At 38.0% G+C, this 23,223-nt stretch overlaps 1 protein-coding gene across 1 annotated transcript in view; it reads right to left on the bottom strand.

Moving 5' to 3' along the window:
- Positions 1-1,479: 1,479 nt before the first annotated feature.
- The window catches only part of LOC133840820 (uncharacterized), a 37,098-nt gene continuing 15,354 nt past the window's right edge, over positions 1,480-23,223 (bottom strand). The window contains 1 exon segment of the mRNA XM_062272910.1: positions 1,480-4,767. Coding sequence (XP_062128894.1) covers positions 2,046-4,562 — 2,517 coding nt within the window. The 5' untranslated portion in view covers positions 4,563-4,767 and the 3' untranslated portion in view covers positions 1,480-2,045.

The following is a 23,223-nucleotide window of genomic DNA, read 5'->3' as shown; positions in this document are numbered from 1 at the left end:
ACATGAGTGTCGATGGAATTTGAGCTCTGATATACGTAGAGAAAATGTATCTGGGAAATTTAGAATATCTTTGAAGTTGATTGAATTAACAAATAAATTCTAGCTGTGAAATAGAATTGTATTATGGACGCTTATCTCAAAAATAGCAAAAGAGTTAATTATAGAATGCCAATTTTAGTTTGCATATTCAAGATTAAATTGAGTGACAAATAGTTTGCAACATTCGAGGAATGAAGGGAAAAACTTTGTTTTTCTGCTTTTCTGCTTGTGTTGCCTTCAGAAGATACCAATAAAAAGTCCAGTTGGTTTAATAAGTATGTTAAGTTTGTCGTTTATTTGATTTTATCTTCTAGTTGTTGAACAGTTTTTGCAATTTTATATTCCATTAACCATTCATATATTCTTTACGTTTACGTACATATTCGTATATGCATACGATTAATTGTATTTGAGAGTTCCTTGTATGTTTCTTATAAGTTTGTTAGCTTTGTCTGTTAATAGAAGATGATCATACATATTTTTGGTAGATTTTCTTTTGTTTTCATTCAATTACTCGCTAGTCCATTTTGTTTTTGTTATATTCCTTGTTGCCTTTTTAAACGCTCTTTTAACTATATTCGTGTCCCTTGTAATTTGCTTACACACTATTTGGAATTTAATTAAATTGTTTTTGTTTTCCTTTTTTTTTTGTTTTTGCGTTGTTTTTGTTCTCCGTTTTTTCATCAATCTATATATATATATATGTATATATGTAGTCGTATGTGTATATATTTATATAACTAGATGAGAGATTTGTGTTGTTATGAAATATGAATATGAATTTACGTTTGAATAAGTTTTTCAATTATAAATTTGTTCTGTTTAGTTTTAGGTTACGCTTAACTCCCTTGTATGTGTTTTGCATTTTGTTCCATTAAATTTATTAAATACTTATGTACAGTTCGAATTATTTAATGGCGTTGCCAACTCGTCACAAATTGACAAAAAAATTGGAACTAAACTGAAAAAAATAGATACATTGAAAACCAAAAAAAACCAATCAGCCAAATGGCCAAATATAAAAACAACTGAAAATTAAATTTGTTCGAGCATAATTTTTTTTTGTTTTCGTTTTATTTACACATATTTTTTATATAGTTATTTATGTTGCATAAATTGCTTTTGTATTCATACTGTGTCAATTTGTAGTACCATCTATATATCTATATATATACGAATATTGCGTAGTTTTGCATAATTTTTGCTATGTTTGTTACCTTTCATAAACTTTGCATTATTTATTATTTCAATAAGTAATTTAAGTTTACGTACTGTACTGCTTTTTGTTGTGAATTTATTAACTATAAAAATGGTTTGTTATCTATGATATTTCTTATATCTTTAGCCCGTTTTTTCATAACTGATTTCAGCTTGGTATTTGTTGGGTTTTTTCTATGTGTTTTTTCCTTTGTTTTTTGCATAATCATATTTGGATCGTAGTTGTGTTTTTTTTTTGCAGATTTTATTCATTTTTTTCTGTATAGATTTTGCAATATTTTATACTAAATACATGTATATATATTTTTAATGACTTGTGCTTAAAAGCGTAAATTAATTGTATACAATTTTAGTAGTTTTTTTTGTTTGGATTTTTTTGCTGAATTTCTTTTGTATTTTATGTTTGTATAGAATCGAATTATTTACAGGAATTGAAAACTTTAAGCAAAACTTAATAGTTAAGATCACTGGATGCGAAACAAAACGTACAACAGGCACAATGCAGCGTGGTGACTGCCAAACTGTGAATGTCAAACTCTGCATTGTGCGTGTCAAACTGTACGTATACGCATTTCATTCAGATTTGATTCGTTTTGTGTATTTATTTGTGGTTGAACTAAATGCTAATTTATACAAAATGCTTGCGCCTGAATAAGCATAAAGGTTTAACTAAATATACAATTTATATAAATATACCATAATTAATTAATTAACACAATGCGAGCCGATCTCTCTCCGTCTCTCCATCTCTCCGTCTCTGTCTTCGTATCCTCGTCTCAGTCTCAGCATCAGCCCTTGTAAAAGTGATACAACTCAATGTCCGCGCTGTGTTGTTGCAACTGCGGCTTGGTGCGACCCAGCGTGCCACACGACTTTAGCGTATATCAGTGATAGCGACGCAGACTCCCGTTGTTGTTGTTGCTGCAGCCGCCGCCGCCGTTGCCGTTGATCAACACACCGTTGTGATTGTTGTTGGAGAGCGTGGCCACATTGTTGTTGTTGTTGAACGAGCGTCTGCCCGTGGTATTGCCATGCACCAAGGCCAGGCCACCGAGTCCATTGCGCAACGGCAAAGCTGGAGGCGGAGGCGTGGGCGTGGGACTCGGTGGCATATCGTGATCAAGAGGCAGCGAATAATGCGAATTATTGTGTATGTATCCAGCCTCAGCCATGGCATCGCAGGGCTTGGCATAGACAGCCACGCCCCCGTTGCTGCCATTGTGATTGAAGTGATCCTGGGTGAGTCGAATGCCGGCATGTCCATTGCCCATCGGCTGACTGTAATGCGACAGCGTGCTCTCCTGCACGGCGCCCGGACACTGACGCGGCATTCCAGCCATGTGGCGAGGCAACGAGGCATTCAAGCCGATCGATTTGCCATTGGCCAGCAGTCGCATGTCCTGCTGCGAGTGATGCGAACGCGGTGTCGTTGTTGATGTTGGTGCTGTGGCATTGTTGTTGGTCATGTAATGAATGTGACTGAGTTGGGCGAACGGAGCATGTGCATCCATGGCACTGCTGGGCACTTGCAGTTGCTGCAGCGCGGCTGTTTCGGTTGTGGCATTGGAGGTGGAGGTGGAGGAGGAGGAGGGGAGTGTGACACCACCCCGACCCCGCAGCTGAGGTGGGGGTGGAGCTTCTAGCTATAGCTCGGTGACTGGAATCGGCCGGCTGCCCAAATATTGCGAGTTGTAGCTGCTGGCACATGGGTAACCCGATGCTGGATGCACGCCACCACAGACGCCACCAGCAGCTGCTCCAGGCGGCGGTCGTGTCATGTACTCCTCATCCGAGAAGGTCTTTTGATACTCGCGCTCCTTGCGACCCAGCGCCGAATGTCCCTTCAGCATATCACGTATACGCCGCCGACACGTGTAGATAACCAATGCGAGCGTTGTGATGAGAGCTGCACAACCCACAACCATGATGCCAATGATGGCTTGTTTATTCGCTGCTCCATGAGTGCAGCCCAGCAGCGGCTCTGCGAGCTGTGTGAGTGGCATTTCGCGTAGGTTCGCTGGATAGGCGCAAATAACTGGCGCATATTGATTGCTGTCGTTGCGACTGATGAGCAAATTGCGCAGCCACATCAGCTGGCAATCGCAGACGAAGGGATTCTCCGAGAGATCGAGTGTCTGCAGATCCGACCAGGGGAACAGACTCTCTGAGAGCGTGCTCAGCTGATTCTCCTTGAGCACCACAGTGCGCAGATGAGGAAAACCGCCCAAAACATGCGCCTGCAATTCGCTCAGCTGTTTGTTGGCCGAGAGATTCAAGTGCTGCAGATTCGTATTCGCTGCAAAGGCGCCGCTCTCCACGCGACGCAAACGTTGTGCTCCGGTGATCTCCAGTTGACGCAGCTCACGCAGTCCGGCAAAGGCGCCGGCAGGGATCAGCTCAAAGTCGTTTTGACCCAGCGAAAGTTCCTCGAGACGCGCCAAGTGCTGCAGCGCAGCTGTGGGCACCGTTTGCAGTCGATTGTCCGACAAATCGAGATACCTCACACCTTCTAAACCTTTCAGTGCTTCGCCTGAAATGTTGTGCAATCCTGCGCCACGCAAATCCAGTCGGGTTAAACCCTTCAAATCCTTAAAGGCTCCTCCCGGTATGGTCATAAAAGAGTTGGTGCCCAGATAAAGCTCCGCCAGACTGTGCAGCGCCTGGAAAGTGAGCTCAGATGGCACAGTGGTCAGCGTATTGTCATCCAGATAGAGAACACGCAGATTGACCAAATCATCCAAAGCATGCGGATCAATGTGACTGATGCGATTCTGTCCGAGGTTCAACTCCTCCAGCTTGACCATGGGGGAGAAGGTGCGATACTCGAGCTCCGCAATCAGATTGCCACGCAAATTGAGCACGCTAATTGTGCTGAGACCCGTAAAGGTTTTATTGCTAACCTGCCCAATCTTATTGTGATTGAGATGCAGCTGCTGCAGCTTGGCGTGATAGGTGAAGGAACGCTCGGGGATGGTGACCATGTCGTTGTAGGACAAATCGAGGAATTGCAGCTGCGAATAGAACTGCATCGATGAGTCGATGGTCTTCAGTTTGTTGTTCTTGATAACCAGTCGTTGAATGGAGGGGTTGAGTGCAATGGGCAGCACATCGAGGCTGCCGACACCGCAGTTGACCATCAGTGTTTCGTCATCGCATTCACAGCCATTTGGACAATTTGCCAGGCCATTTGTTGGCAGCACGAGCTGCAGCAACAGCAGCAAAAGTGCGGCCAGCAGCGGCGACATGGTAATTGCCATGGCCAACGACGACGACGACGACGATGACGAGGACCGTCGTCTGCTCATTACTCCCTTTAGTTGTCTCTTTCTAACTCTTCTCTCTCTCTCTCTCTGTCTGTGCCTCGTTGTGTTCGTTGTCCTCTTTCCTATTCCTGCTCCAGTTGTGTGCGCTTTTATTTTTCTGTGTTTTGGGTTAAATACGTTTTAGCCAAGTTTGCCAATGGCTTTCGTATTTGGCGTCCGACATTCGTGGCGCTCTCTGCTGTTTAGCCTGCAATTGACAAAAAGAAGGGGGAAAAGAGAAGAGTGAGAGAGGTTAATATGTGCGCTTTAAATTGATTTTCCATTAGAGTTGAAAATTGCCTTGGCTTTTGGATTTGGATTTTCATTGGATTTGGCAGCCAAAGCCCGGGCAAAGTTAATCGGTAGTTTTGTGGATTATTTTTCCCTTTTATTTCGCTACAGTTGTATCTGCAACTCCATTTCGTATTCTTCGTACGGGGCAGTAAACAAATGAAGACAATTTAAATGGCCACAACCAGTGAGGCAGCTGCAAACATTACCAATAGCATTCACATTAGTAGCCAAGCCAAATGGGAGCTGCTAATAGCTGAAATCGACTTTAAACTCGCTCTGCTCTGGCCAGTTAGACCCCCTTTTAATGCCAACTGAATGGCAGACTTCTCTTTACAATCTAATTTTTACTACTCGCAACTTTTGTTTACCATCGGTTCATATTAACTCAAAATGACATGGAAGAATTTCAATGAATCTGACAAGAGATATTTATTTAAGATAGAGTTTTAAATACAAATGAATGCTTTAAACTGCTTCCTTTTCTAGAAACTATATTCATAAGAAATTCTGTGATTTATTTAATTCTTACTTTAAAAAATTAAAATTAAAGAATTAAAATTAGTGTCAATAATTTTTCTATACTTCTCATTGTTAGAACATGCTTTATAAGATATTTTTGAGTTGAACTTAAAATGTGATGTGATAAATTTATTATCACTTTCTATATGCATGATTATCATATTTCGAGGAAATATACGAATTGTTTTGAATTCTTGTATTGTAATGAACTCTTATCCGATTCTCAACTTGGGAATAAACATAAAATGTTTGCACATAATAATATCCATTTGGTTTCCATCAAATCTTATAATAGCCTGCATAGTTTTCAGCTGTCAAAAAAAGTTTAAATGTTTCTCTAGCTCTACTTCAAGTAATTGTATTGGCAATCCACTTTAAATTGTACCATAGAACGCACTTTCAAAGCTTTCTAGCTCTCTTACTTTCTCTCTTTCTCTTTCTCTCTTGCTGAGTCTCTTATCGGGTTTGTGGCAACCCTGACCCAATGTCCCCAAAGTCGAACCCCATTCAATGTCCAACAGTCAGCTCCCCAAAGACCCAAAGCTGGACGAGGCCAAAAAGATATGCCACATAGTTCGTTGGTTTTTTTTTTGTTGAGGGGGGCTGTGAAACTTAAAAAACAACTTGCACTCTGTTTGCTTTGGGGACATTTATCAGTTTAGGCGAAGGCTAAAGAAAACTTAATTTAGCGCACACACTCACAAAACACAACTGGGCAAAGTTCAAGGATGCCGCAGCCAAAAGGATATCGGCACATCACTCAAGACCCCAAAACGGTCTATAAAATAAATAAAACAAACAGCTAAAGAGAGAAAACTCGACACACACACACACGCATAAACAAAACAGCAATCGCTCTGTATCTCTCACTTTCTTTCTCTCTCTCTCTCTCTCTCTCTCTCTCTCTCTCACTCGCTCATCATTTATTTTTCGGGCTTTGGCTTTTTCATATTTTTCAACTTTACGCATTGTTTTCAGTATGCGAAATGGTTTTTGGGCCCCAAAGGCGTCATGAAAATAATCATAGATGTGGGTCATACTTCACTGGAAAAGAAAGAGAGAAGAGAGTGGGAGGGGGGGGAGGGGAGGAACTGCTGATGCCTTTGTGCTGCCAAAAAAAAAAAGAGGAAAAAGGATAACTGCTGGCAGAATGAGCTACGCTTTTTGGGAGTGGCGCGTACCAACAACAACTGCTTGACTCTCGTTTTTATTATGTAAATATCACATAAACACCCGGGAGCAACTCGGGCGCAATCATATGAAACAACGCCACAAAAATGGAGCACAGACTCTGCTCGCTCTTTTTCGCTTTGGCTCGAGAGGACTCTCATCATTATCATGCATATGCCATAAAGCGACTTGTTGAGACGGCGACTGAGACTGCGATGAGGATGGAGACTGAGCTGGAGTCTCACTTTGGGCCTCTTACACTTTTTTTTTCCTTTTGCTAAATTCCGTTTCCACAGAAAACACAAAACAACAACAGCCAGCAGCCAAAGTCCTTTTGCCAGCTTCGGCTGCCTCGTTTATTTGCGCTTCGTGCGGGTGGCAGCTGCTTAGGCAGTCAGTCAACACACAGTTTAGCCGGCATATGCTTAGAAAATCAAATTTAAATTGCTGAAATGTGAATTTTCTTTTTGCTGCTAAATGGCCGAAAACAATCCGCAGGCCAGGTTATTTTTAAATGGCCCACAGCAAGCATTCGCCATCCAATTTAGCGCTCGAAGCTGTTGGCTTAGTCCATCCAAAATGATGGCAGTTAGCACAACAGTTTTCTTTGGGGGCCGAGAGACAATTCGTTTACGCACAAGACACTTATACTCCTTCATAAACAACAATAAAGAAAACAAGTTGAGAAACCTGGCCTAAACCAACACAACAACAAAAGCTGCTGGCAAAAAGTCAACATGTGTGTAGACAAATTGCAAGTGTGTAGGTTGATATACTTGGTGTAAGGTCAGTTCAAAGTGATTCCGTGACACCAAGTCTAGCCTCTAAGCCATTAGCACCATCTCAAATTGCATTAAATATCAGATACATTTACAATTGATAAGGTTTATTCTTAGACAGTTACGAAAAACAAAAGACAAAAAGTTTTTGTTAAAAAAAGCTGAGTTTTATGAATTTAAATTTATTTGATTTTCAAAACTAAGTTTCTCTGAAATGAAATTGCAAATTTACGAATAATAAATTTTATAATAAATCCTATTCAGTAAATTTAATAAGTTTATTAAAGTTTAAACCATTTAGTTATGCAGTTCCAAAATATATTTCACTTTCATGTCGTAATAATTTACTTTTTCATTTACTTTACCCTTTCAATATTAAAAGATCTAATAGTTTATTGTTCGAATTCATAGTTATGTTCCTCTGAAAATCGTACTTCAATTTCGCTTTCTTAATTTTAATTTCTTAGTTAAGAACATAATTGTTCGGATTCTTAAAAAAATTAGTCTACATTTCACATACGATATGAGGCTCAAATGGGAAAATACTGAAGTCATTTAAATATTTCTACTCGTAAATACTTTGTTCAACAGTTACTCTTTACCTTTAGATTTCCCGCTGCTTTCAACTAATTGCTTCATATTTCATACCATAAAAACGCAGTAGCAAAAGATACTTTGATATCAGATATACACAAATCTTTGCTTTGTCAGTTAGCAGCATTTAAATTGTCACCCCAGCTGCAGCCTGGCACAAGAGACACACACACACACACATACAACGCAACACAGAGACTCCCTCTCAATGCGACGCTGAAAAGTATGCTCTAAATATTTTATAGCTAACCGCCGCCATGAACTGAGCTGAGATTCTTTTTTCGTAGACGTTTTTATTTGGTTTACGGGCATCGGCGTCAGCTTCAAACCTTTTTCGACTGTTGCCCGCCGCTGCTGCTGCTGAACTCATTTATTAGTTCTGCCTTGTGTCCGGCCGCGTACGGCTTCCAGTCTCGTTCCGAATCCGGGTCCGGGTCCGAGTCCGAGTCCGGTTCGTGTCCTCGCCAACTGGCCATTGTTATAAATGTTTGGCTGTCAGTTCAACTGTGGCTGTGTTGCCTTGCGGCCATGTCCCACAAAAAAGGCAAAAAACCCAAAACAGGCAACAAAAAAAAAAAATACAAAACTCTTTTATTGTATGTGTCTGTCTGTCTGTGTCTCTCACTCTTCACTCTCTCACTCTCACACTCTCTCTTGGCCAGGCTTTTGCTATGACTTCCGCTTTTGTCCCTCGGCTGCTGCTGCACAGCTGCCTTCACACTTTCCTGGCTGCTTATTGTTTAGCCGGGCGAGTTTTTGAAAATTTGCCAAAAAAAAAGAAGCATTGTTGTAGTTTTGCAACAGTTTTTTCTTTACGGGAAATTGCAAAATAAATGCATGTTTCTGATTTAATAGCGAGCACAGGAAAATAATATTGAAGGCGAATTCAGTTTGCTGTATTTATACAAAGTCTTTGGCAAATGTTTCGTTGTTTCAAGCGACGCGGACCGCCCGCAACTCTTTTGTGCCAGTTTTATTAATTTCACAGCCATCTTTGAGCTGCTCCAATTTCCACCAACGGCAGAGCTCCTCCTCGTCTCCTCCAGTCCCCCTTTGGCCATCAATGTCAGCAATAAACTTCAAGCGGCTTGTTGTTGTTTGCCAAATGTTTAATATTTCAAAGTAACGCCAGCCAATAGCAGAGCGAAAAACCCACTTTCCATATCCGTTGTCTGACAACCGCCCGCACTCTGCTTCCCCTCTCTCCAGCACCAATCTCCGCCCCTCTCGCTGCTGCTTCTGGTGTTATTTATATGACAATTTCGCTTGAGCGCGCGTTAAAATATCGCTGACAATATTTTATGCTCATGCTTTGCCTCATGTTTTGCCAACGTATCAGCCCGCTTCTCCCCTTCTCTCCCCTCTCTTCCCCTCATTGTGCTATGATAAACTTGGCAAATTTATCCTGCTTTGTGCCATACGTCTTTTGGCACAGTTTCCGCTGAAGAATCCCCTTCACCCTTCCCAGTTCCTTCCTCCTTTGCTGCTATTTGCACAGCTTACAGTTTCAGCAGTTTCGCGTCGCTTGTGCATCTGTAAGATACTTTTTGTTGCTAAACAAGCACAGTCAAATATTTGCAATGCCCCAGAAAACACAATAACAACAATAACAACACCAACAACCAGAGTCAACAATAGACACACAAAAAAACGAAGAGGAAAGCAGAAAAACTTGAAGCTCACGCACGCTGCAAAACTTGGAACGTACTTCGCAGTAAGTATTTGGGGCAGTTCCCAGAACAACTTCAACTCCTACTGCAACTCCCACTACCGAAGGCTGAAGGCTGTGTGCCAGTGAAAGTCGGAGGCAGCCAGTCGTCTGTGAAATAGAAAACGAAACAATGCTGCTATGCTGGGGCAGAGTTGGGATAGAGAAGCTCTGGAGCTCTGTTTATGCCGCCTTTGGGGGCGTTTTGCAATTGCAACGAAGACGACGACGACGCGTCGTCACACATGTTACTTCAATTTTGGGTAATGGTAATCGGCATTCGAACAGCGAGTTGCAAGTTCCAAGTTGCAACTACTTACTGTTGATGCTGCTGCTGCTGCAAGTTGCAAGCTGCGAATTTGCGCATAGCTTTGCAAGTTTGCTCGCCAATTGATTGGGATTTCGCAGCTAAGCTTGCATTTTGCGAACTGGTTTCGAGCAGCTGCCGAGTTGTTCAAGCAACCACAAAGCTACAATAAAATTTGAATTGGCATCAGCAGCGCATGAAAATTCCAGGCATTTCCATAAAGAAAGCCAAACGATTTTCATTAGAAGTGATTTTGAGCTAGTTGAGCAATAAATGCATGCTCTTCATAGCAACATTTTAGTGGACAATAATTTCAAGTAAACAACATTAAGAAATTCTTACTAACACATTTTATATAGAAATTCTAATCTTTTAGTAAATTTCCTTGAAATCATCATCAAACAGTTCATAAATAAATATTGTATCCCTTAAAAAAAGTTAAGAATTAGAACTACTTAACTAAGAATTTGGTTTAACGCAGAAGGCGAAATATGTTTGTCTATTATATTATATTATAGAAGATTTATCTTGTGACAAAAATTTCCTTGAAATCATCATCAAACAGTTCATGCAAATATAAATAAGTATTGTGTCCCCTAAAAAAATTAAGAATTAGAACTACTTAACTAAGAATTTGGTTTAACGAAGAAGCTATTATGTTAGGCGAAATATGTTTGTCTATTATATTTTATTAAAAATGTATTATTATAACTTGTGACAAACATTTCCTTGAAATCATCATCAAACAGTTCATGCAAATATAAATAAATATGGTATCCCCTAAAAAAAGTTAAGAATTAGAACTACTTAACTAAGAATTTGGTTTAACGCAGAAGGCGATATATGTTTATATATTATATTTTATTAAAAATATATTATTATAACTTGTGACAAACATTTCCTTGAAATCATCATGAAACAGTTCATGCAAATATAAATAAATATGGTATCCTCTAAAAAAAAAAGAATTAGAACTACTTAATTAAAAATTTGGTTTAACGAAGAAGCTATTACGTTAGGCGAAATATGTTTGTCTATTATATTTGATTAAAAATGTATTATTATATCTTGTGACAAACATCTTGATGACTAATTTAGGTAACAAACAAATTTGCTTTGACGATTGCAATTAAATGAAATAATTTATTTTTTTGCTCTAATTAGCTTTTTGGGTGTAACCAAGAATGTGCTTCAAGGGAGTTTAAGTTTCAGTTGGCTCATTTGCTGGCATGTTTTTTGCGTAGTTTCGTAATTTCGTAATTTTTTTGAAAAGCTTGCTGTAATCTCCCACTCTCATAAAGAATATGAGGGGAAGAACGTCGACATCAAAATGTATTTTATGTGTCCCTTGAACATTGAGACGAACTTCGGCGACGACGGGAAGTTGTAGAACAAGTGCTGCTAGAGCCAAGAATCCGGAATTTCGGTGACGTTGGCTCGACGACGCTTTTATGGCATAATTTCTAGCGCCGTCTTTTGGTTTTTACTGCCTTGCCAAAAAAAACTTTGACTCGCAGAGCGAGTGGCGAGAGGCGGGTGAGAGGCGAGTGTCGGCTGCGAATTGGCATGGCAAGAAAGTAAAGAGTAATACCCAAAGCAGTCATAAAGTAAACCAAATATTTTACATATAAACGACCGCAAGCAGACGTCGTCAGAGGCGGAGGCACTTTGGAAAATACCACCGAGGTGTGGGCTAGACGATGTCGCCATTTTTCTCATAACTTTTCTCTCTCGCACTTCCTATTTTTTTTTTTTTTTTGTGTCTTGGACTTTTGCCCATAAAAGGGCGACTGGCCAAAAGTAGGTAAGAAAGAAGCAAAAAGAAGCTGAGAAACTTCACTTGGCGACGACCTTGCCACACGCATTTGCCCCGCGTCGTCGTCTGCTCTTCGGCAAGTTTAAAGCCAAGGCAAAGTTATGTGTGGCAAACAATAAATCGCATGCTATTGATCCCGGCTATATGTCTTCAACAAATTTATACGGCAAACGGAAAACTACAGCTATATATAGTATGCATATACATACATTTATAGTATATACTGAATCCTGACTACTGAGTTTGCCATTTGATAAACGCGCATATGGCATCGTAAGAGCATGTCGAACATAAACCTTGCACGGCTGGAGATTTGCCATGGATTCGCATCCTCATCCTCATCCTCATCCTCAGTTGGAGCTCGAGTTCGCGTTGCAGTGCAACGGACTTGAAAATTAAGGCATCTCAGTATGAACATTCTTTTTATTACAATGTTTATGCTAAGAGCAGCTTAAAGTGCAACTATAAATTTGACAACTACAGGAAAAAGCTGAGGTCGAGGCTTTATAGAGATAAGTGGAAGTGAAGATAATGCTGAGCAGCAGCATTTTGAGCAGCAAACCGAGAAAGGATTGCAAAGAACAAAACGAGTTGATAAAAGTGAAAATACTACTTGAGAGATGTGCAAGAAAATTCAGAATAATAAAGAAAATAGTTTGAAATGAAAGCGAACACACATTTCTGTTAAAGAGAAGCTATAGCAATTGTGTGTGCAGCACAAAAAAAAAAAAGAAGGAAAAACTGACAATAATTAGAGAATAATTCACATTCATAATAAAGAAAGTTAAATTTTTTAAAGAAGGATTAAACCTGAAGATATATGCAATTTAAAAATAATTAAAAAGAAAGCATATACAATACAGAAACTCTTTACAAATAATTAAAGAACAATAATAACGTTTGATATGAAGGTTTGCGTTGAAAAGAATGTTAAAGAGTTGTGTGTTGAATTAGAATTTAAGACAGCAGCAAAAGTATCAGCAAATAGCAAAAAAGTATCAAGTAGCAAACATAAAGCGGAAACAAATGTTTCAAAGAGGTAGTTGGTATAAATTTCAACAGATATGCAAAAAATAATAAACTTAAAGAAAAAGTACTTTAGAAGAACTTTGTATACATAGCAAAAATATAGAACTTTATTTGAAAGTGAAACTTGAAGCTGTCAATAATTTAAAGAGTAGTCTAAAGACACGGTACAAACGTGGGAAAAGTAAAATATTATGATTAGATAGAAATAGAGAAACAATTAATAACCAAAAGAAAACATTAACATGAATGCAAAAAAGATTTTTTTTTCAGAAAGTATGTAAGTTAAAAGACAGGAATAAAGTAGAAGTTATATTTCATGAAGCCAACAACAATCCTCTTTGCATTCACAGAAAAAAGATGAATCACAGCATGGAAATAAAGCAAAACATATCAAGCATTAAAGCTGTAAATACTAGAAGCAAAATGAAAAAAGTTGCCACATAATTGTCGTATTCAAAAGACTGTTCAAGCTGAAAGAGAACAAAATTCGATTTTTAAGTGGAAAAATTGCTGCATAAGCCTTGCAAATTAAACTTCCATTTGTAGCTAGGTTTTTTTTATTTTTCCATTTTGTTGTTGCTGGCTTTCCCTAAAAAGTTTGCCAACTTTTGGCATCATTCGGTGTGCTTATCGACAAAAAGTCAGCAAGCAGATCGGATTTGTGTTTAAATTAAGAATTAAATAGGAAAATGCAAACGAATGAAAATGAAAACGACACTGAAAATGAGACGCAGAAAGAGACTGAGTAGCAAAGCTTAAAAGCGCGTAAAGGATTTACCGCTAGTTGGAGCAGGGTTTAGGGTTGCCTTCGCGACAATGCTCTGACAGGCATTAGAGAAGGAAGCACGAGCTGCATTTGTTGCTGACTCGACAAAGCTGCAACAAGCTGGCAGACTGAAAAAGAGAGGAAAACGAAAGGAAAGAGAAGAGAGAGACTCCACCTGGGACTAAGTAGCGACTGCCAAGCGTTGACCGCGGCCATAAATCTTTGAAAATCGCGGCGGCGGCGTCGGGCGCAAAGTGCGCCACAAAATGGTGAAAATTGCACAGCATGGAAGTAACAAAAGAGCCATAGTGATAGCATACAGTAGTCGTAGTGGAGTAGAGAAGTGACTACACCAGCTAAGTATAGACTAGAGGCAAGCTGCAGGTAGCAGACAAGCATCTAGACCAAAAGGAAACACGGCACATGCTCTCAGTCCGATGCAGTTGCCGTTGCCGTTGCAGTTGCAGTTGGCGTGCAGGAAATTTAGTGCGCCTGAAATTTAGTTGCACAGTTGCGGTGATTTAGTTGGCCATCGCTCTCAAGTTGGCCCAAAAGCCGTTGCCGTAGCCATTGCCGTAGCCAAAACTGAGTTGCGGGTCACAATGGAGGTCAGATGGCGAAACAATAAACTCGAATTTGGTGACAATGCGATGGCGCATTAAATGCAATGAACGGTCTTAAAGCTCACGTGGCCTTTATCTTCTCTGGTATATGTTATTTGACAAGAAAATGCATAAATCGATTTAGTTTAAAAATTTGTTTATTCAGAATATCGTTTTGAAAACTGAAGACAAAAGCTAAGGGAATTATTTTTAATTTTTGTAGGGATTAATTCCATTGGGAAAATATTAATAAATTTAGCAACTAAAAAATACAATTTTAGCAGAATAAATTGTATAAGGCTAAAAACAGCAGATGTCCGGTCTTAATTTCTTTGCTTGATAATATGGTATATACAGTACTCTATGGTATATTTTATACTATATAGATATACCAAGTATAGCTATTGGTGTATTTTTATATTTTTCGCTATATACATTTTTTTTTTTAAATAAAATGGAATCGATGAAATAAGTATAATAATTTTATTAACATTGAAAATAATTTTGCAGCCCTTACTTAAATTTCGCTATTTTTGTTACTTTTCTAGCAGCTTAAAGCTCTTGAAACAACTTTCAGAATCTGTGTGCAGTGCATTTAAAGAAGCTCTTTAAAAGTTTTAACTGCGTTGGCAGCAGAATAATGGTAGTTTTCATTTTCATTAGCGGAATGCATTAACTCCAACCACTGTGCATTCAAATGCTCCATATTGTTTGCATTTGCTTTTAAATTTCCAGCGCTCAACCGCTGTGTAAAACTTTTGCCTACAGTCGACAACTGCCGCCGACGCTGCCTCCGCAATGCCCCAGTGCTTATTGCCACCTCCCACGGCAGCAGCGGCAAGTTGAATTTAACATGAAGCAAAAGCTGCATCGACAACGTCACATGTGTTAGCGTATTTTCGAGGGAATTCGGGGAATCCAGAGAGAGACAGAGAAACAGTGAGAGCGAGAGATCGCGGGCATATAGTCGAGGTTTTTGCTTTAAGCATCGGCATTGTTTATGCACAGCAGAGACAGAGACACATGGCGTGCAGAGTGTGTGAATGAAAGAGAGAGAGAGAGAGAGGGGAAGAGAGGGAGAGAAGAGCTAACCAGACTCATTTAAAGCGTCTGCAGTGTCGAGAACGCGACATGAGTTAAGTGCGATGGTAAAATTTATGCGAAGAATGCAGAAGCAATATGTGCAACAGCAGCGATAACAACAACAACAACAACAATTCGCACTCCTACAGAGCTGAAAGCCAGCCGAAACAACCCCACAACAACACAATAAGGAAAAGGACCAACAAGGCCGAACGAAGCTGGCGCCGTTTTTTCTACAGGACGTACAAGGAGTATTGTTTGAAAAATGTGCGAGGGGAATGCAAGTGAAGACAGGAAAAGGCATTTGCCAGTCGCGTCTGTTTCCCAACCTTTCGCTCCTTCCTCTCCTTCCAACAGCGGATGCCCAATGTGTGAATAAGTAAGCTTTGCAAAGACGCTTTTCCTCAACTCCCAGTTGTCCATTCCTCAAACCATTTTATTCATTGTTTCCCGAGCATAGGCCGGCGAAGGCGAAACTTAATAAGATTTTAATTGAAGCGCAAGAATTTAATTAATTTAATTACGAGCGTACAAAAAAACAAGTATATAAAAACGACTGCATATGAGACTAATATGATAATATGCCAGCACTTGTTCCTATTGTGCTTGGCATCTTAAGAATTTCATAAGGGAATGAATGAAAATCACGCAGAAATTTACGAGTAAAAATGCAGACAAAACTTTTACAGAACAAATTTGTGTAAATAAAGATAAAAACAGTTTAGCATGAAAAACGAATTTTAGTTTTATTATTAAGCAAATGAAATAAAAATATATACTCAATACTATACTATTTAATATGTTTATATATTTAATCAGTAATAATTAAAATTTTCTGTACTATTAAAAATGAATCAAATTGAATTTCAAGAAATAAATTTCAATTATTATTTCATTCGTATTAAAATTCAAACTGTAATTACAAAATTGAATCTCACATTGTAATAGCACAATAAATTATATTCTGCCAATTTAGTTTTGCATTATTTTGTTATTTTTGCTAACAACTTTTTCGGGCAACTTTGCTGCTGGGAAACAATTTGTATAGAGTTGCAAGCAGCATTTATTGTGCCAAATCAGCAACTTTATATACTAAACCATATAGTATAGTATTCTTAACTTTGTTTAGCATGAGTTGGTCTTCTGTTTTTGGCTACGTGCCGTTTGATTTGGGGTCAAAGAAGTAGCAAACAAAAGGCGAAACCATCCGCACACTAATTGCGAGTTGTTAATGTTGCAGCTGCAACAGCAGCAACAAGAACAACAAGAACAACAATGGGGACAGCGACTCAATTGAAAATCTTTAGTGACTTTAAGACTGGAAGTAATATAAATCACACAAAAGGTTCAGAAAGTAACCCAATGCCGGCAATGGTCGTCTGCTTAATGACGCAAGTAATTGCAACTGCACAGCGAGTTGCCAGTTGCCAGTTGCAAGCTGCAAGCTGCAAGCTGCAAGTTGGCAGTTGGCATGTTGCACAGTCGCCAGCTGGGGATTGTGGGCAGCTTGAAGCATAGAGAACTTGAATGGCACAAGGGAGCGACTTAATGAAAATCAAACATACAAACAACAACAACAACAGCAACAACAAGCAGAGTTGAGGCAGCAACAGCAACAGCAATAACTCAAAGTCGGTCAACTGTGCTGTGGAAAACGTCGCAGAGGCAAAGAGCAAAACTCTCAAGTGGCGCATACCAAACAATAATTGATAAACGAACAGATGTACAAGTGTTTAAGTGAATGAATGAATGATGTGGTTCTGCATTTGAAATGCAGTCAGTTGCTTGCCAGTTGAGTGCTTTGAAGTTTGACTGTTTGCATGCGGCAAAAAGGGAACTCGACAATCGTTAATCGTCATCGTTGTTGTTGTTGTTGTTCGATGATCGGGGATCGGTGATCGGTGATCGGGAAAACGGGGGTTGACCCAAATCAATTGATTTATGCACTTCGAATGCATCATGTTGTTGCTGTTGTCTCAATTGAACACAACGCAACATTGAGAGTAATTAAATAAATGAAGAAAGTTGACAAACTCAACAATTGATGCACTGGCTTTAATTAAGTTACGTTACTCATACGCACTGTCAGACACCGCGGCATGTGAAAGCAGAATGCACAGAATGCTATTGCTCTTATTCTCTTATAATTGTCACGCAATTTACAGACCGCAGACCAAGTGGGGCCAATGCCCCAACGCATCAATGCGGAAGCCAAATGATCTCAAAAAACAGCAGCGCATTGAATTTTTAAACGCGTTTAAAACGTGCTCAAGTCTTCAATTGATAACTGAACTGTTGAGACGCATTAAATGATACCCAAGCAATTGAAATTCTTCGATACTTATGGCAAACTTAACACTGCTTTTGGCATTGCATTTCAAGCAGTGTTAAATGCGACACTCAGAAATGTGAGATGTCGCCAAATAGACTCTGCTAATTGCCCTGAAATTATGCGATCGTATTCAACGGAATTAGCTGGAAACTATAGAAGATTGATTGTCAGACTTTGTTAACATTAAAATAAATAGTATATAAATCTATATTTATTTCGTGGAATAAATTCAATAGCCAATCAATGCAAATTCTATGAAATTTTACTCTGAACTATCATAAATTCAAGTTATTAGCATATTCATGTCTTGGCGTTTTTTATCGCCTGTGAATAGCACGCGATAAAAAACGCGTCGCATCGAGCTCCATTTCAAGGTGTTACAAAAAAATGCCGAGCGACATTTGCAAGCCAAATTAATTGTTGTATTTAGCAAATTAATGACAGATATATTGTATAAAAACGCATTAAATATTGTGCTTTATATGGTATAATTGCAGCTGTAGTTGGTGTTGTAATGCAATCAGTTTCGATTTGATTACCTTTAATTGACTTTTCAGCACTGTTGAGTAATCGAAGCTGATGTCGATGACGATGACTGCGACGGCGACGGCGACTGCGACTGCAACTGCGACTGCGGCGACGTCATGAACATTTAACACTTTTTGTGGCTCATTAACAATTCAAAATGCGCTATCTTCTTTGCGTTCTCGTTCTGCTTGCTGTGTTTTAATTTAAAACATTTATTTTGTTAATTTTCAATTTCAACGCCGGAACTTTGTTGTCAAACATATTGCATTTTTTACATTATTATTGCTGTTGTTGTTGTTGTCACTGCAATGAGAAAAGAATGTGGGAAAAAGCATATAAATTATGGAAGACTACTACAAATTGCAGCTGCGGCGGCAGTAAATTGTTAATAATGTCGCAGTTTGATGCCAGCAACAATTTATGATGAGCTTAAAATATGCATTAAACTATTTTCATATCTCTTTTTTTCTTGCATTCATTTTTGAATTTTTGCCACTTGTTCAACATTTTTTTTAATTATTTATGTTAATGTTTTAATGGTTCAATTGAATATATAAAATCCATTAAAGCATATTAACTTAGAGTGTTAATTAAGGGTATTATGATTTTTTTGAAAGATTTGTTTGGTGTTGGGTAAATAAAATTTCAGCATAAAATAAATAAAAAACATTTTGAAAGGGTATAAAATTTATCAAATATATATTCTGACATCAGCTCAAATAATTGCTTACATTATTTCAACTTTAATTAAAATTACAATTTATTTCAAGTACCTAAAGTTAGTGTAGTGTGACTAACATATTTTGCAACTTGTCAGTTGAAATTACAATTTTTAATTCATGTTGACCTGATTTCCACTTGTACAACTATGAATAAATACTTTTTATTATTCAATTAACTGCTACAAGTGCAATTAAAAGTTGAGCATAATTAATAAACAATTTCTACACATTTTTTTTTCTGTTGTTGCTGTACTTTTGGTCAACTATAATTTACAAAAAAAAAGAGTAGAAAAATAGACAACGGTCTGCAGCTTGAAAACATAAAGAGCATAAAGCAAATGTGTGACAACGACAAAAACCACAGCAGCAAAACTAGTGGAAATGGAAAAGCGCAAAGGGAAATGCAAAACGGTTAAAGAGGACAGTGGGAAGGGGAGGGACTGCCTCATATGTACAAGGCAAGTGTTGTAAGTATGTGCTTAAATACGCATTTATTCATACAAATATGGCCAACGGCAGCAGCAGCAGCAGCAGAAACAGCAACAACAACAGCAACCGCAAAGGCAGCAGGCAAAACAATAAAACAAGTCAGCCAGCATAATGCAAAAAGCTGATGAAAGACAGAATGCCCTAAGTGACAAAATTTATAAAAAGGTGAAGGTTTTATATATAAATCAAAGTGAAGAAAAGGATCTCAAAACTCTCATTTTTAAAATTAACGAACGTTTCAAAATAAAAATTTTTAAATCCGATAAATTTGCACAATAAAAATAGGAAATTCGCAAATCTTTTAAATAAAAATTTTAAAAAATATTACAGACTTTACAATAAAAATATCGAGTTATTGGCAAAAATTTTAAAATCAAATAAAATGAAAGGAAATTAAAAAAAAAATATTTAAAATAATTAAACTTTAATATACAAAAATATAAAAATCGACAATATTTTAAAAACTTCAAAAATTTTCAAAAATAAAAGAAAATTATAATATAATATATGCTTGATTTATAAAAAATTTTAAAAATCAACAAATATTTTAAAATATAAGAACAATATGTTATACACCCAAAACTACCTCACTTCAAATGCTGAGTATTTAAAAAAAAGGAAACAAAACGAATTTCCATGTCGTTGTCGTCGTCGTCATCGTCGTCGTTGGTAGTTGGGCAAATCAGATGCGCAACTAACGAGCAACAACCACGACAACGTTGCTGACAACGACGGGCCAGAAGGACTAGATATAGAAACCCATGTACGACGCCGGACGCTGCGCCGCGAGCCACTCTTTGGCTGGCTGGCTGGCTAGCTATCTAGCTGGCTGGTTGGCTGGTTGGCTGGCGTCTCTATGTCGAGTCCTCAGACCGAGTCCAGCACAGAGAGTCGAGGCAGAGCTTGGCGCAAATGTGACAAATATGGGCATGAAGTGTGCAAGTGACAAGTCCTAACATACTTACAAATTTTCATGTGCCGAGACCACATTATCACCCCAAAGGAGGCAGCTGTTCGCCATAGCGAATACGTATTTTGCGTTTTCAAATGTATGTTAATGATGTGCTACCCAGGTTTGCCAAACAGAGAGACGATGATTTCCAGTTTTTCTCCTTTCAGTTAGCCAAACGTATTTCCTGTCTTTCTTCGCATAGTTGTTTTTATTTTAATGATATTTTTTCTCGTTGTGTTTTGTGTTGTGGCTGATTTGAATATGTGCAAACTAATGTTGTTGATGAAGCTGCGTTTTTTTTGCGTTGCTCAAATTAAATTTCAATTTTCCAGGAAATACATTTCACAGGGGAATGAGTTAGAAGCTAATGCGTTTTAGATAGCTGCCTTTAATTGGGAGCAGCAGCAATCGATATTGAATCGCTAGAATTTCAACGCTTAATCTGCGCCGGAAATGCGTGTATTATGCGCTCAAAAGAAGTTGACAGTGCGTGGACAGGAAATGCAGCAATCAAAGGCATGGGAAACAACTTAATAAGCCCAGTTGCCCACCAGCTTAAGCAGCTGCAAAAGTCGAGCTATGAGCAATCATAGTAGCTTGCATGTTTGCTCTTCTCTAGCTCTTCTCTTCAGCTAGCGAAAAGCTAACAAGCCGTCAATAAATGTCGCTTTTCATTCTACCTTTTTATACCCGAACCCCATAGGGTAGAAGGGTAATATAAGAGAAGGTAAAAGGAGGCATCTCTGAACTCATAACAGATACAAACAACAATACAACAGATACAAAAAATTTGTAGACAATTTTGTATATTCTGTACTCTATGGAGTATTATTAATGTAATAAATAGCCTGAGGTATTTTTTTTTAGTATTTTATCGATATATTAATTCTATGATGTATTGTTTAATGTAATATACCAAATACAGCACTTGGTATTTTTAGTATTTTTTCGAAATATTTATTTTTGTATATTTTTAGAATAATATCACATATACCTAATATAGCCAGAGGTATTTTTTTTTATTTTATCGATATATTAATTCTACGATGTATTGTTTAATGTAATATACCAAATACAGCTTTTGGTATTTTTAGTATTTTTTGGAATATTTATTTTGGTATATTTTTAGAATGGGTCGCGGGTATCTCACTGTCGAGCACACTCGTCTGTAGCTTTCTTACACGTTCTCTTCTGCAACTTGCAGCTTTTAGCTTGCTTGGCAACCGAAACAACTGACCTAGAGCAATTGCTTTGCACACGCACTTGGATTGTCAGAGTCTCGCCCTCTATCAAACTATTTGTATCTGTCGCACCCCCCAAACTCATACACACGAAATTACATAATTACCAACAATAAATTGTAATTACTGCCTTGAGATACATTTGCTCAGATAAACGGTTTTTCGTGTCTGTCGCCAGCGCAATGTGTTTGCTTGCCTTATTTTTGTTTTTTCTTTTTTCTCTGTCTGTCTGTCTTCTTTTTACTTTTTGCGTCTCATTTTCATATTGTGTCGCTAGCACGACATTGACTTTGGCTCGCCGGTCGCATAAATTACACCGAGCAATTACAACCAGCCATCCAAAGTGTAAACAAACTGAGGGAATAGCGCATAGTCTTCGTTTGCCCAGAGGCGACATTACTGCACTGAAGTCGAGGGGGGGAAAAACGGCACACAAAACGTTTTTAAGTTCACAAAAGTGCGTGCATAAATTTGGGTGAGCACAGACTTACATAGGTAATTTATACTGAGAAAATTGAGGCTAACCTTGAAGAGGCCATGTAACTACTATAAAGAAAAGCGTGCGTGGAAAATTGCTTAACAAAACATTAGATACTTAAATAACATCATTATGTATTGCTTGAAGAAAAGCAAAATATAGTACTCAAAATATTGTACAAAAATCTTTGAGCTGCACTTTGCTTTAAGAAAATCTAAAATAACAAATATAATATAATTAATTAATAATCAAATATAATTAAATTATTTGATAAATTTAACACGAAATCTTTACATTTAGTTTGACCTAAAAATATTACATCTAAATTTCATGAATCTTAGTTAAGTTTGCATGAAGAAAGGAAAATATAATTCAACCAATTTCTGTATCAACCATTCGCAATAAGTCTATGGTTACATATTCTCTTTGAAATAATATTTCCATTTATATAATTCACATTCCTTTTCATCCTTGTTTCAAGAACATCAAAATGTTAGATAAACTCGAAATTACAGAGCATTTGCTTATTTATTATTATTATTAAATCAAGCAGCTTGCACAATTGCTGTTTGTTGTGCCCATTTGGAGAGATAACCTAAATATGTATCGAAAATCGTGACAATTGAAAGAGAATGAGAGAGAAAGACAGCTCAAAATCAATGCCACATGCTAAACTGGCAAGGCTGTGACCTGCAACAATTATATCACACAAGCAATTCCCCAATCAGTGCCAACAACAATAACAGCAACAAAATAACAATAATATACAAAAACAATCAGTGGCAGCAACAAAATGCTGTGACAAATTGAGCTCTGACCATAAATTGCAAGTGAAATTAAATAATAATTGAGGCAAAATACATTTGATTGCAGACAAAATCTATATCAAACTCTCTCGCTACCGCTCTCACTCTTATGCTCTTGATTATTGAACTAAAAAGCAATTTCAATAAATAAACAAATTAGGTCAATGCATTCCATAACCGAAGAGAGGAGTCACTCTAATGACATCATCCGAGTCGAATTTCAAATTGTCAACGTCTGTTGCCAACTTGCAACTGCAGAGAACTCGTATTCAAATTTTGATTAGACACGCTTTTTGCGGAGGGGCTTCGAAATTGACCCAACTGCAGCTCATTAGGGTCGCAAAACATTCCCAAACCCAAACGCTCTCAACTATAATCCAAAAAAAAAAAAAAAAAAGTCATTCAGTCAGTTGGTCAGTGGAAATTGTTTCGAATGGCTTTTGGCGCAT

The sequence above is a fragment of the Drosophila sulfurigaster genome, chromosome 3, assembly GCF_023558435.1.
Source record: "Drosophila sulfurigaster albostrigata strain 15112-1811.04 chromosome 3, ASM2355843v2, whole genome shotgun sequence".
Classification (NCBI taxonomy): Eukaryota; Metazoa; Arthropoda; class Insecta; order Diptera; family Drosophilidae; genus Drosophila; species Drosophila sulfurigaster.
The sequence above is the reverse complement of the archived record's forward strand: the minus strand, read 5'-3'. Positions and strand labels throughout refer to the sequence as shown.